Source organism: Hippoglossus stenolepis, chromosome 8 (genome assembly GCF_022539355.2).
Source record: "Hippoglossus stenolepis isolate QCI-W04-F060 chromosome 8, HSTE1.2, whole genome shotgun sequence".
In the NCBI taxonomy this organism is placed as follows: Eukaryota; Metazoa; Chordata; class Actinopteri; order Pleuronectiformes; family Pleuronectidae; genus Hippoglossus; species Hippoglossus stenolepis.
In genome coordinates, this window is record NC_061490.1 from 24077584 (window position 1) to 24092876 (window position 15293).

Consider the following 15293-nt stretch of genomic DNA (forward strand, 5'->3'; position numbering starts at 1 on the left):
CGCCTCCCAGCTGAACGGACCCTCCGAGCTGAAGAGGCTTTGTCCTGAGAGCAGCCTCTTCTCACTAATCACACGTAATCATCGTCCAACTTGAAACTTTGAGGTGAAGGAAGCGTTTCTCTGTGACTCATCAGCCTGAGCTCCGCCCTCTTTCAGGCCTTCAATTATCAGGAAGTTTAAACTGCTGCAAACAAAACTACAAAAAACCTTTATTTGCTTTATTTATTTGTCCTTTAATGACATTACACTTAAGACATTAAGTAAAAAAAATACATTATTGAATCATACAAAATGGTTACTCTTCCAAATAGAAATGTTAGTGGTTATAGAGTTTTGTTTTATTTTACACAACTAGTCAACACATTAACTTGTTCACACTATTAATACAAAAATCCATCTGAACAACAGGAAAAAAAAACAATTTAACACCTATAACTGTATCTTTGGCACATTTTGTTTAAAGGAGACATTCAACTCATATTTAGGTTCATGATCTTAATCAGCGTTATCACTTGAAAATGTTTAAATGCTCTAACGTTCAGAAAACATCACTTTCCTCAGACTCATCATCGCTGCTGCTGCTCCTCTTTTCAGCCTCTGTCTCAAACACTTGGTTTCAGCTCCTGTCTCTTTAAAGCCGAACTCCTGACGAGCTGTGTTTTCTGTCCCTTTAACATTTAAGACTTGGGCCTTTTTAACTTTACAGATGTTTTACATACACAAAAAAAAGCTTTACAACACACTAGAGGAAAGAAACTGAAACTGTTTGATCTCTATCTTTGTCAAAGTAGCTGCAATAAAAGACACTGAGGCGCTGAAGCTGCAGGGAACTTGGTTCGAGTCTCGTCTGAGCGTTAGTGAGCGTGTGTCGTTGTCGGGTTAGACCTTGACGCAGGTTTCTTTGCAGCTCCTCTCGTTCTCAAACTGGTTGCTGTTTCCCTGACAACCTCCGAACCAGAACTGGGCGCAGGAATTGCCGTTGGCGTCGTAGTACCACCTGACCACGTAGTCTCGACACGGGCCCGGGTCCAGGACCTGGATGCACCGCTCCGCTGGAGACGACAGGAAATAGAATGTCAAACTTCGAAAATAAGAGTGAGTGGCTGATTTATTTAAATTTTTCGTTTACACATTTCATTCAAATATTGTATCTGTTATGGCAGATGACAGTAAGAAAGAGATTTAAAACTTTTATTGTCTATTTGTATATTCGTGACACTCTCACTATCCAGAAAATATTTTATTCTTGAATTCCTGTAAAATTACTTAATTTGATTTGATGGATTTAAAGAAATAGTTCAACATTTTGGGAAATAAGCTTCTTGCTTAGAAATTAACAGACGTTTTGGAGCAACTTAATGTTTTTATTCTTCAGTTTTTGTATGGATTATACAAGCAAGATATAGAAAGTGTTTTTCATATCCAGCTTTATTTTCAATGTATAAAAACAGGAGTGGTATCAAACTTCTTGTTTAACACTCGATAAGAGCAAATACGCACATTTAAAAAAATGTGAACTTTGGTTGATTGGTTGCTTTTTGTTTCTTCATGTTTCAGATAAAAAAAAGTCACTAAAAGTTGAAGATTTGAGTTCACAAGCAATGAATGAATTAGAATTTTGACCTCTTTGCCTCAACATCGCAAAATGTTTTTGAGAAATGTTGGTGCAGACAACTTAAAATGTTGAAATCAAAACATCTCAACCCCTCTATCTGTATTTACCAGATACGCCTGTGTCGGAGGTCACCAGCGGGGGAGGCTGTGGTGACGGCGGTGGCGTCCTCTCCTCGGGCGGGGCCTTCACAGTGGGACCGGCTGGCCCGGCGGCTCCGTTCGTCTCCGTGTGGGTTGAGGGTTTCTTCCCCTCAAACCGAGGGAGGAGCTCTGTCACTGGTCTGAAAGGCTCCCAGTCGAAGAACGGAAACCTCTGGGTGTCTGTGGGGGCTCTGGTGTCCGGCTTGGGTCTCTGCGGAGAGACTTCTTCTCTGTCGAGCGGAGAGCCTGGAGCGCCGGGCTGGAACAGAGGAGAGAGGCTTTGAATCTAGTCTGATGGTTGAGTGAGTGTGAACATGGAGAAAGTTTCCTCCTTCATTCCCTGAACGTCTGTTCTCTGTAACTCTGGTGAGTGGGTTCCATCTCCTGTGAGAAGAACTGACTGAGAGTCACAGCTTCAACTGTCACAATCAGCTCCAGTTGAAGAGTGAAGCTGAACTGTGGATCAGTTAAAAAGACTCAGAAGTTATTAAAAACCAGAGTTTATCTCCAATATTCAGCAGGAAACTTAAAAAATATGAAGAAAACAGAGAAACCAGCGATCATGGGTGTTATCCACCATCACCGCATGTGTCTGTAGAGGGCGCTGTTGTTCAGTAAAAGTTACATGATGTTACTTTAAGGTTAAAAAAGTTGCATAGTGTTGTCATAAAAGTTTTTCTCCTCACCACCATCTGAACCCTCCTGGAGTCTCCTGTGAAGGTGGGCGTGTCCGTGTCCGTCCTGTACGGGGGCTCCCGGACGTTACCGGACGTCTCAGGGACTCCCGGAGGATTTCCGGAGCTCGGGATGGAGCTGAACAAATGTCTCTCTCCGTCTTCACAGATACGACTCAGCAGTTTCTTCTCAAGAGCTGAAGCACCAGGAGAACGTGATGGTAAATATACAGAAGAATGTGGGTGGTGGTTGAAGCTGATATGATAGTTGCTGTGTGGTTGTGTGTCGCCTGAGGGACGGAGTCGTAAGCCTCAAACTTAAAAGCTGATTTAGAAAATAAGTTTTCAAGGCCTTAATATATAAATATGATTAAATAGTTGTAATGAGTGGAGTTGTCACCTGGCAGAGTTTTGAATTCGTCGATCAGGTACACGTGGTCGCTGTCGGGGTCGGAGGCCATGAGGTTGAGCTCCTTCTTGAACTCCTCGTAGAGAGGGTCGCTCTGGTTCACCACCCCGACCACAAACGTCTCGATGTTACTCGCCTGAGCTTCTGCCACGGCCCTCTCCAGCTGGACCGAGTCCCTCTTATCGGCCTGACCGTCTGTGATGACGATGGCCACCTTCCTCACGCCTGCCCGCGCCCCCCTGAACACCTGGTTGGCCTGCTGGATGGCGCTGCCGGTGAAGGTGCCCTCGCCTATGTAGGTCATTGAGCGCACCGCGGACTTGACCTGGTCGGGGCTGGCCACCTGCTCCAGGCTGACCACCACCATGTTGATGTGGCTGTAGAGGACCACGCCGACCCGCGTGGTGTCTCGGCTGACCGAGGCCCGGTCGATCAGGGCGTTCACGAAGTCTTTAATCACGTTGAAGTTGTCAGGGCCGACGCTCTCTGAGCTGTCAATCACAAAGACCAGCTCCAAGGGGGTTTGACGGCAGGTCACTCCACAACCTGAGATTCAGACACAGTTTATTATCACTTTTTAAAACTGAGAATTAAAGATTTAAATGTGACCAAATGTTTAACTTCAGTAGCAGCATTGATTTTCTTCTGATTGATGACTTACTGCAGATGGATCTCACTATTCTGACGACTTCTTCCCTCTGTGAAAGACGGCAAATGTAATATTTTCAGAGCTGGTTCATCACTGATTTTTATTTTAAGGCTGCAACGTATATTAATATTCTCCAAACTGATAAATAAATCCATAATCCCAGAGACTAAGGTGAGAGCTTCATATCTGTTTTTGAGTCTGTGTCCAAATTCAATATAAAACAGTCTAAATATGTAAATTATAATATTTAAGAACTGTTTTTATGTCAATGAATTCACTGATTGTTTCAACACTATCTCATCTTATTGAGCGATGCCTGACACTTACTGTAAGTCCAGCTTCTCCCTTCTGTCCGGCTCGGCCCTGTGATGTGACACAACCAGTGATTTATGACATATTAACATTGAAATTCATCACACGAGTGTGTTAGAGAAGTGGTTTCTTCTCAGACGCCGGCTGAGATGACTGCCCTGTTCATACAGTATCAACCTGGTGTTTCAAATTCCATTTACAATATATTAAACAATAATAGTAATTTCTCAAAATCCAGTACCAAAGATCCGATGGTTCCTGGTTCTCCGGCTTTTCCTCTGTCCCCCCCTCTGCCCTTCTCACCTCGGAGGCCTCGGTCCCCCTGAGGAGGGGAGAGAATAGAAATCATGTCAAACTACATTTTAAAAGTCCTCACAATCTGAATCCCTGTTGATACACATACTTGTAAAACGTCACCTGAAAACCTCCTGAGCATCAGTGATTAGAACTTTTATATTTCTTCTTATTTTTGCATCCTTAAGTCTGACAATTGTACTCTTTAAATGCTAAAATAATTTTTCAATAAAGTTCCAAATAACCAGTTAAGTTTTGGTTCAAGTTAAAAATAATAATAATATTTATCACTTATTAATATTTGTGTTACCTTGCTCCCCTGCACACCTAGTCCAGTAGGGCCTCTGGGGCCGGGGACCCCCTGAAATCCAGGCTCCCCCTGGAAACATCGAGCAGAGACCACGTGAAAGAGAACTTATAAAACCAGACGAAACTAACAGAGGTCAAAGTTCATCTCTTCTGTCTTTTAGAGGTGACAACCGTACCTTTTGTCCTTGAATGCCCTCTCCAGTTAACCCCTGTGGACCTGTTTGTCCCATTTGACCGACTGAACCCTGCAGGAAAGAGAAAAACTTTGAAGAAACACACGTGGATTTCACAGATTTTGCATGTATGATTTTTTACCGTGTTAAATGCATGTCGTCGAAGACACGTTACCTTAGGACCAATCAGACCGATTCCTGGAAGCCCTGCAGGTCCAGAGGGTCCCGGCAGTCCTCTGTCCCCCTGCACATAATGTTTAAAGATGTTTGTTCATATCTCAAAAATGATTACTTCACATCGGACAGACACATTTAATTTATGTTTTTCTTACCTTTGGTCCTGGTAAACCAACTCCCTCTGGTCCGGCCTCTCCCATCAACCCAGGAGACCCCAGAAGTCCCTGAGACCCAGTTTAAAAAAATGACATGGTGGTGATGATGAGATTTAAAGTGATGAAGGAGGCTGTACTGTGGGTTGATACTCACTGGAGGACCAGGGACGCCTTCACTCTTTGGTCCAGGGGAACCAGCAGGTCCTGGTGTTCCTCTGTCGCCCTGCAGACCACAACACAACACTTACTGTTCACCGTCAGGGAATCTGGGGCCCTGTTCACACCTGAACGAGGCTGGAGACTCACCTTAGGTCCAGTTAAACCGATCCCTGGTCCTCCCAAAGCTCCGGCTGGACCCTGTGGACCCGGTTCTCCCTGACAGAACAAATAAAGTAGATCCGTTAACCAAACCTAGTCGCTGTTTGTCAGTTGAAGTCGTGTTGTTTCTGCTGCCCTCACCTTGGCTCCAGGTATCCCTCGCCCTGGAGCTCCAGTCGAACCCACTCGCCCAATTATTCCTGGTTCCCCCTGGAAAACAATAAAAAATCACCAGAGTTATGATTCACGAGGTAAATGATGTGAGTAGAAAAATAACATTAGGTTTAAAATGACGACCTTGAAAATGTGAACGTAATTAACTGTCAGTTTATTTGTCATATGCACAAAGAAATCTCAATAAAAAAACATTTCTTTGATAGATAGTGATAATCATCTTTGAGTTTGGGACTGAACTTGGATAAAAAGACCTCAACTTCAGTTCTCATGTGATGAGCAGTTTTTACAGTTTGTTGACGACTGACCAGCTGAATAATGGAGAAAAATTATCAATTGATAAATGATGCTAATCCACTCATATATTTTTCATCAGCTTAAATCAGATTCTCTCCATCTTCTTTGCAGTTTTGGAAAAATGGAAGAAAATTCCTATAACATTCAATTTGTTCCTGTTCCTCCTTCAGTTCATCACTTCACTTCCACAGATGCAGCAGCTTCACTTGCAAACCTTTGGCCCCATCGGCCCCACGGGCCCAACTGCACCTGACAGGCCTCTGCTCCCCCGGTCCCCTCTGTCTCCCTGCAAAACAACAAAAACCTCCAGATCATCATCTGAAGCAACAACTTCGAGTTCAACTTTCACATGATTATTATGTGGAAACTCAAAATAATTGTCTTTGAATTTTAAAATATCTGTCACCTTGCCTCCAGGAGCCCCTTTACCCGGAGCCCCGTCAGGTCCCCTGAGGCCCGGTAGCCCGAGGTCACCCTGCCATCGTTGGAAAATAAGTCAGTGGAGCAGCAGACTGGTAAGAAATATGTATATATGCATTTATTTTATTATTTAAGAGAGAGAAACTGGTTTTAACGGGTGATGTTACCTTTTTTCCCAGGGTTCCATCCTCTCCTGGTTGACCTGGTATACCTGCCACCCCCTCAGCCCCCGGGTCGCCCTGATGAAGAATGAAATAAATCTCTGAATGAAACTACTCAATAAGTCACTGTAGGATCTCACTGGACTGTTCTAGAGATTAATACTTTATCTGTGTCTCTAGTCTGGATGAGAGCTTCATCTAAACGTCTGCTTATCGATCATTTCCAAAACATTTTAGAGACAAAACTAATGAATTACCTTTAATTTTACATTTTAAAAAATGCGTACTGAGACTTTTTGAGGGTCGTTGGGGACTTTGAGTGTTTTGCGTATTTCCCATGATGCCAAACTATTCCTTTAAAGTGACGTCCTCCAGTGAACAGTGCTGCTCTGGTCTCTTACCTTCGGTCCTGGTTGTCCCACTCCTCTCTCGCCCGGCAGACCAGGTTCACCCGTCACTCCCTGAATCCCCTGAAGACAACGTTCACACAGACACGTTCATCTCCTCTTTCTTCCTTTTTTCTCTGTGACTGAGACTCTGATTCAAACTCGCCGGCGTTTGATTGACAGATCAGCCGAGTTTCACCCGCGTATTTATGCGATCAAATATTCAGAGCAATTTGGAGGCAATCAGACAGAGAATCAGCTGAACGTCAATCACAGAATCTGCTCTCAGACAATAAAATCACCAGTTAATAGACACCACCCTCCTCGTGCATTACCTTAGGTCCTGTTATTCCGATACCTGGAGCTCCTCTGAGTCCTGAGGGTCCAACTGGGCCTTGATCCCCCTGAGAGAAGGAAGATGAAGGTGAAGTTGGATCATTTTCTTTTCTTTTCGAACCCGATAGAACAGTTCAGTCAGTGTGTTCATCCAGTTTTTACCTTATCTCCTTGAGGTCCTGAACCAGGAGCCCCGAGTGGACCCGAAATCCCAGGAGGTCCGCGGCTGCCCTGAGAACAGATTTCTTTACTTCATAAAAGTATTTAAAAAATACAAATGAACCGGACGATAAATTTAAAAAATATAGAAAATGTTGCAGCATCAGAAGCAGTGGATGAAACCATCGACTGTAAATAAAGATGGACCATATGACGGCTCCCAAAGGTGAAGCCAAATCATCTCTACTGCCTCCTAGTGGCGGGCTGCAGAACAAGTCATAAACCCTGCCCCCTCCATGTTGGTGGATAGGACATTGACCAACCTCTGTTTCCTCTCAGAATCAATATTGTTTTCTCATCTTGATATTTGAAGATTAACTGAAGCTCCTGACCTGCAGGATCTTATCTGCAGGATTGTATGCGTCACAATGCTGCCACCTGATTGGCTCATCATGAAGTGTACCAATACTGGATGAGTATATTTACCATGTCACCTTTGACCCCAGCTCCAGGAAGCCCACGGATGCCTCTGGGACCCTGATATCCTCGATCCCCCTGAAAACAAAGACAGTGAACACACATCTCAGTTTCAAGCATTTTTCAAAAGTCACATTCAGACCAGTGATGTGAATTTCGGTGTATTCACACAGCGTTTTGCATCAATCAGTGGAAACATTATCTGGTTGGAATTTCTTTGAATCACTCGGATTCGCACCTGAAGTAAACAAATCAAAATGTAAAAATGTCCTGTTTGTCATCGGCAGAGAACATTTTAAAGATGAAACTTAGGATAAAGGTGTTAAAGGTTGTTGTGTCGTATCATATTACATCATATCCTGTGTCACTTACATGTTTATTTGAGACCCGACTCACCTTTGGTCCTGTGAACCCCTCTCCAGGTGGTCCAGGGTTTCCTAGTGCTCCAGATGGTCCTTGAGGACCCTGGGACAAACAGACAGATGTTTTATATCTGCATTTACTGGGTTTTATTTCAAACACGCTCATGTTTGACGGCCTGATGCAGCCTTTAAAAGACCAGTCCCACTCACTGGTAGTCCTGGTTCTCCGATCCCGACAAGACCTGTAGGACCTGGTCTTCCATCGTTTCCTTTTTCACCCTGTAAGCATCACATATCATTTATCCACCATAAACACCTGACAGTAATTTGGTAATAATCGATTATATTTATTCTATCTCTAGCACTTTTTCGTATTTTTTATTATCTTGCTATAAGAGAAATTACACCAATGTCAAAAACAAAAATCTGTAACTCTTCAAATGATCCAATGACAAAATTATTTGATCTGAGGAAGATTATTTGACTCTATAGGGTTTTTTTTGCAGTAATAATAAAAATAATAATAATAATAGTAAAATAAAAGCGTTACCTTGGCTCCTGGGAATCCGATCCCTCTTTCCCCCGGTGCCCCAGCAGCTCCCACGAATCCTCTGTCTCCCTGAGACAAATACACAAGTTTGGGTTTTGCTTGTCAAGTATAAAACAGGGAAATAAGATCATATGTCTGATTCATATCTCTTCCTCACGAGAGATAAGGGCAGAGTCATCAGCAAACTAGTTGACATAACATAGCTAAACTATTTTGGCCCACATGCCGCGCTCCTGCCAGATCTGGGCCACAAGTGATAGCAATACCACATGTCAACCAGAGGTGGCCCCAAGTTTGTTTGTGTTATTTGGACCAGAGTCACCATTCACCACATGGGACACTTTAGGTTCACATCCTGTTTACACCTAGAGTTCAAACCGCTTGTTTGCCAAAGATAAGACCAAACATTTGTTTTGGGATATTTGGGCCATATTAGTTATTTTACATGTGTTATAGTAAACAGAGATTTACAGCCACCCCCCCGAGTCCCATCCATCCACATCATAACACCAGTATATGTTGACATCTATTCACATATGTTCTTCATGCAACATCCACATTTTCTCCACTGGTAATTAAATAAACTTCAGTCAAGCCAAACTTTTAAAATGCAGACAAAATAAATGTGAAAAACTCAAACTTCATGAAATGATTTTTGAGCCTTAAGAGTATTTTAGTGACGGCTGATGAAAAACATTCTCTAAATGGCAGTTTAGCCTTGAATCAAACTTTTAAGCCTTTAAGAAACAAAGATTGTTGCTTTGTTCCTAATTTAAACTCGCACTTGATTAATGTGCGAACTTTTCCTGACAGTGATACAAATCACATTTCCTTTCCTCTGTATAAAGGCGTCTTTGTTAAGAAGCAGCAGAGCCGCTCTGTGGAGACGGAGACACTTCGGCATCTTATTGACCTTGGGCACATTTTAAAGGTCATTTTTATGTTTGGATTAAATTCACAGATGTTGTGTGGGAACGGGTTTGAGAAGAGCTGCATGTGAATGAAGACAAATGAAGAACATCATTCTGACAAAAACTAAATAACCCCCAAATAAATAATATAGAATCCTTCTTCCTCTGGATGCTCTGTAACTGTGGATGTTGGTTGATGAATCTCAGTTAAAGGACCTGCCTGTGTATTTGTACCATTAGCTTATCAAGTAGCCTACAACATATCAATTAGTGCGTTTAAGAAATCCTTCCCCTGCTTTCAGTCTTCATGCTAAGACACTTTAGCCAGAACCCGTGAGTATCACAATAACTCAGTCAGTTGCTGCAGCAGTAACTCGCTGATCCCGTTTTAAATGTATGTTGACTTTATCTCAGCGTGATGAGGTTTTGTGCGGCTAAACAATTTAAGCCATTTGATATAAAACAGACCTGAAAATCTCCCTTATTTAAATGTTTGTTGAGCTTTTGGGGAAACTTACTTTAGGTCCCGCTGGTCCCTCAGGACCTGAGTCTCCTGCTGGTCCCAGCGAACCCTGCAAAACAAATTTAAACACAACCATAACATTTCTATATCTGTTGGATATCCAGGACCAACATATATTATAAATATCATCAGGTATGAAAGAAAAACGAAGCCCCATGTGTTGTACGACTTTGGTCCAAACCAACGCACCACAACTGAGTGAAAACTACAACAGGATTAACACAAACATTCACGTCTTTCATGTTCTTTGATTCTCAGGCTGCGCTCACACAACAACGAGGTTATACTGACACTGTGCCAGTGACACAGAGGAGGAAGAGTTGGGCGGTCCAGGTCGCTGCGCTAATCCCACCACACAAAGTCTGTTCCTGCAAAAGAATAATATCCTGCAAGCCTGGATTCACTGCTTCCAATAGCCACATGAGTATCAGGATTACCCATAATCCAATATTCACATTCCATTAGTGCACAGCTGAATAAGAGACAAATTCCACTTCCATTTTTCATATTGGCCCGTTGAACGGACTCTCTGATGTGGACGTGTGTCGCATAGTAGCTGCACGGTCATGTATGTGAGGGATGAAGGCCTGGAAGTCACTGAAAATTCAAATATCTGGAATTTAAAACTTTTACTTTCACTCAAAATCACAAATGTGAACCTTAAGGTGACGGTAGATGAAAGGTCACCAAAGTTGTTAGGATTCATCCTCTGGTACCATGAACGTGTACAATTTTAACGCCAATCCAGCCAATGGTTATTTACCATATTTCTGCCTGGGCCAATGTTTAAATTACACGGGAGCCAACAAACGCTGACTCTAGATATTTAGAGGAAGTTCTGAAATTATTAAAAATACAGATTTCGTAAATGTGCCTCCACTAATCAACACAATGCTGTATATTTAGCATTTATCCCATCAAATTATCATAACAGACGATAATAATCTTAATTGTTTCTGTTCAATATAGAAAAATGACACTGGGCCACTCTACCTGTTCTCCATGTGAGCCTCGTGGGCCTGCAAGTCCCTCGGGTCCCTGCAAGATGAAGCTTATTTTATCATGAGGTTAAAAGTCTGTGATATTTATTAATTCATATCTTAGTTACTAACGATCATACAGCGTCACCCTTTGTCCCTGGAGTGCCACAGTCTCCTCTCTCGCCCTGTAACACAAGACGTGATATTAGACACAGACGGTTATTTTCTACGCTTTGATCACTTTATTTAAACGTGTCGTTGGAGGCGGTTCTCACCTTATTGCCCTTGTGCCCTGGGAGACCCTGAGGAGGAGAAAACACTTTTAACAATCTGCTGTAACGTGAGGCTACGTCCTCGTATCTGTGCGAAAGACAAGAAAAAGACTTTCACCTCTATGCCGTCACTTCCTGGTCGACCGTTCAGTCCGGACTCCCCCTGATGACGAGACACCAGTTTACAAAGAGCTGCACACAGAATCCAACACAAAAGCATTTTGTCTCTTTGTGTTTGTTTGCGTGTCGACTCACCCTCGCTCCTTGGACGCCGGATGAACCCCTGAGGCCGGGGTCTCCTTTTCTACCCTGGAATTACAAAGTCAAGTTCAGGTCAAGTCTTGGTTGGAAGCTTTAAGACGAGATGGTTCTGTGTATGTTCGTTATGAATAAAAACAAAACAGCCCAGATGGAATCAGTGTCTTCTAATCTGGGAAATGATTTCTTAAAAACTCACCGCACTTCCAGGAGGGCCCCTCTCTCCTCTCTCACACAAACACACCTGGGCTTGTGGACACTGACACAGAGAAACACAAAGTCAGCACAACAACAATTCACACTCATTAATTAGAGTTTAAGTAAATGTTAAATTTATTAGACGGACTTACTCCTTCTGATGCGACTGCAGCCTGGGAAAACAAAATCACACATTGTCAGATTAATGACAGATTCAATAAAAGTCATTAACAGACAGGAAAAATATGTGTACTGTTTTTAAAATATAGTTTTTTGTGTTGTTGATGTTGTCTTTTGACACATCCAGTCTTTCTTTTACAAGTGTGAGAGTGAGTGTGCAGCGTCACATGTCTGGAAAGCAGGATTCTGGAAAGGAATTCCAGTCGCACTGACCCTCTGCAGACATTTGACATTTCGGAGATTGTGGAAAATGCAAAGGAGGCCGGAAAGCCCCCCCGAAAAGCCCCCCCGAAAAGCAGACATGACTCTGTGACAGGGGATTGAACCCAGTGTGAGGACAGAGAGCAAAGACCCTGAAGCAGATGCTGCTGACGTCACTGATGATCGATGCTTCTCGACCACGTGGGGCCGAGAAGAAGCGAACATGGTTTTAAAATCCAAGCAAACAACAGCTGCTGTCGTCAGGGATTTGTCAGATTGTGAAATATAGTTATGATTCAAGGCTTCAGACTCTTGAGCATCTTTGACACGTGGTTCAGAATCAATGATGCAGTTTCTAGACGACGGTCTATCATCAACCTTTTTGAGGCTTCATCTGCCTGTGGTGGTCAACGTCTGCTTAAAATGAGTAACAAGCAATTATCAAGATATTTTAACTTTTTAGATTTGATAACTTCCGCCAAGGATGTGTTCGTTTGTCTGTCTATTAGTCAGCAGGGCTACGAGATGAAAACTACTAGATGGATTTCCATGAAACTTGGTGTGAGGATTTTCATGGAACTCCACTCACCATCTCCCTGAGCAGCGTCTCCTCCAGCTGAGCGTCCAGGAGGCTCTGGACGAACTGCTGGGCCGGTGCGCTGGCCACGGCCCGGAGCTTGGCGCTGTTCGGACTCTGCTGGGCGATGTTCGACAAGCCCACGGCGAAGAACCTGATGCCGTGACCTTTGGCCTCGGCCGCAGCTGCGATCACGTCAGGGTTGCGGGGATGGTCGACCCCGTCCGTCATCAGCACCGCGACCCTCACGCTGTCCGCCGGCGTCTCCTGCACCAGCAGCTGCGAGGCGTTGGTGATGGCGTAGGTGGTGTAGGTGCCGTGGCCGATGTAGCTCATGGCGCTGACCTGACCGTGGAACGAGTCCAGGTCTTTCCAGGCGGAGAAGCGCTGCTCGACGGACACGGAGCTGCTGTACTGGAGCGCGGCCATCCGCACCTGCAGCTTCCATCCGGCCACCTGCAGCGTGGAGAGCCGCGTGCTGAAGCTCAGGACGAACTTCTTCTGCCTCTGGAACAGGACGGTCTTCGCACTCTCAGAGCTGTCCACGATGAAGACCACCTCCAGGGAGCAGGGACCTGAGGGACGAGGACTCTTCAGTCAGACTCTCAGAGTCTCAGTAATGTCCAGAAAGACACAAGTATCTGGAGAAAGGCTATCTCCTATGTCTTCTACTGAGTTTCTACCAGTCTTTCCATACAGACCAGTACTGCTACCATGTTGGTTTGATATAGATCTAATATTTCCTGTGGATATTCAATATTTTAAAGCTTTTTTTAGCAACATGCTGCAGCATTCAAACAATTAATTGATTTTCTGATTTACAGAAAGTCGAGCAACCACGATTTATCAAATTGAATATATTTGACTTTAGTTTTGTTGTTACCTTGAACTCAAGAGAGAGCGATGGACATTCTTTACTAATCTGTGTTCGTTAACTGATTAATAACCATTTGACTAATGAACAATGTGAATAATCATAATTTCATGTTTTGATATTACCACTGGGGGTCGCCCTGGCCAACAAGACTTCATTTAACTCCTTCTCTTCACTCTGATGTCCACAAAATAACAACTTTCATTGTTCCAGAAAATAAGAGAGCTATAATGTGACTGTGACCTATCTAAACATCATAACATCATCTCTCTGAACACTACAGATCTGAACCTGAGCTTTTCACTGGGAGGTTCAAAGCTACTTCACAACTGTTCGGACTCCTTCTAAAGTTCTGAGAAGAATCCAGAACGTATAAGAAACATTCCACTTGTACAACTTCTGGTTGTTTGGTGAACGTCTGATCTTCCAACCTAGAGTCTGTTACACCCACAGGATACCCCCCCCACCCCCACCAACACATTTATAGAGAATCACCATGTCCTCCCTCGTCATTGTGCAGCCTGTAGTTGCTCCTGCGTCCTGACTTTTGTCTCTGGCTCGTGGCCTCGTGTACGAGCGTCAGCAGCAGGAGGCAAAGCCCCGCTCCTCTCCTCAGGTTTGCCCTCAGCAACATGTCCAGTTCTAGCAGAGGCAAAAAATATTGATGTTATAAGCAAAACAATCTGTTGGTATCATAATATTTAACAGTTTTACTCTATGTGCAGCTGTTACACTTCCTATTAACCACACCCAGGCTGCTCTTTCATAATGACTGCACTTTCATTTACTCAAATAATGGTAATGGTCCTAAGATATAATGGACTTGATAAAAAAAAACTGTAATATTAGGCTGACAGAATAAAATAAAGCCAGAGTAACACATGGAAATACTAATGAGCAAGTTTTAAAAAAACCTTTAAATAGCCTGTTATGTGATGAAATTGAGTTTATGTACAAACATCTGTGGATGTAAAGAACATTCTAATGGACATAACGACTCGTCTAAGCTGTTGTACACATATTCCAGATGTTATTCAAGCACCACAGAAGAATAAAAGGAAGAGTACACACTGTGCAGAGAAAGTAAATAAAATCTGGTACCTCATTTAGCTGCAGTCAGTGTCTGTGGTCCGTTCAGCTGCGGTTCTTCTGGAGACATTTCACCCAGAATCAGGCCCCTTCACACTGGACTCAGATGAAGCGAGGACCCTCAGACGAGCTGATGTGATGTGTGTGTGCAGCCGGAGGCTCTGGGGCCGCTCCAACATTTCTGCGCTGCTCCAGCTCAGCTTGATGAATGGCCGAAAGGATTTTATTGTCTCTCTCCTGTTCACAGACAGTGCACAGACCCCGAGGGGAGATTATTGGACTGGTGTCAATAAATTACAGCGGTTAGGAGCTGAAATGTAAAAAATAACTCATAATCATAAAGCTGCAGGACTATGGAAGGAAGCATCATAGTCTCATGAGCAGATTACCTGTTGTAAGGGGTTAACACAGTTTTCATTGCACCTCCCTGATGGTGTTTTGTTCTGCTGCTCATGGAAACAGTTTTGGATCCTGAGCATAAAAAAGTCCTGAATGAGAATATTTTAATGTTCCACTCTCGCCCACTAATGTGAAAACCAGATGAGCTGTAGTGGGATTCCCACGTACTGCACACACACGTACTGCACGCACACACACACGTACTGCACACACACACACGTACTGCACACACACACACACACGTACTGCACACGCACACTGATCTTATTTCAAATTGTAGTAAC

At 43.5% G+C, this 15293-nt stretch overlaps 1 protein-coding gene across 1 annotated transcript; it reads right to left on the reverse strand.

Moving 5' to 3' along the window:
* Positions 1–193: 193 nt before the first annotated feature.
* Positions 194–14956, reverse strand: col28a1b (collagen, type XXVIII, alpha 1b). Its single transcript, XM_035163390.2, has 35 exons — positions 14623–14956; positions 14017–14163; positions 12660–13222; positions 11842–11862; positions 11691–11750; positions 11489–11542; positions 11352–11396; positions 11237–11263; positions 11102–11146; positions 10975–11019; positions 9977–10030; positions 8548–8616; positions 8208–8276; positions 8032–8100; positions 7645–7713; positions 7162–7230; positions 6999–7067; positions 6679–6747; positions 6284–6355; positions 6103–6171; positions 5911–5982; positions 5367–5435; positions 5214–5282; positions 5062–5130; positions 4908–4976; positions 4751–4819; positions 4579–4647; positions 4404–4472; positions 4041–4121; positions 3815–3850; positions 3500–3536; positions 2830–3384; positions 2442–2626; positions 1723–2014; positions 194–1052 (listed from the first exon to the last, which is right to left on the reverse strand). The coding sequence occupies exons 2-35, from the start codon at positions 14153–14155 to the stop codon at positions 880–882; spliced, it is 3591 nt and encodes a 1196-aa protein (XP_035019281.1). The 5' UTR covers positions 14156–14163; positions 14623–14956; the 3' UTR covers positions 194–879.
* Between the last annotated feature and the right edge of the window lie 337 nt (positions 14957–15293).

What these genes read in the sequence shown, in the direction of transcription:
- col28a1b (XM_035163390.2), bottom strand. Translation starts at nt 14,155, where the DNA reads ATGTTGCTGAGGGCAAACCTGAGGAGAGGAGCGGGGCTTTGCCTCCTG. An exon ending in TCGGAATAACAGGACCTAAG is followed by an intron (nt 6,748 to 6,998) that starts GTAATGCACGAG and finishes CGTTGTCTTCAG; the next exon opens with GGGATTCAGGGAGTGACGGG. An exon ending in ATGGAACCCTGGGAAAAAAG is followed by an intron (nt 6,172 to 6,283) that starts GTAACATCACCC and finishes CAACGATGGCAG; the next exon opens with GGTGACCTCGGGCTACCGGG.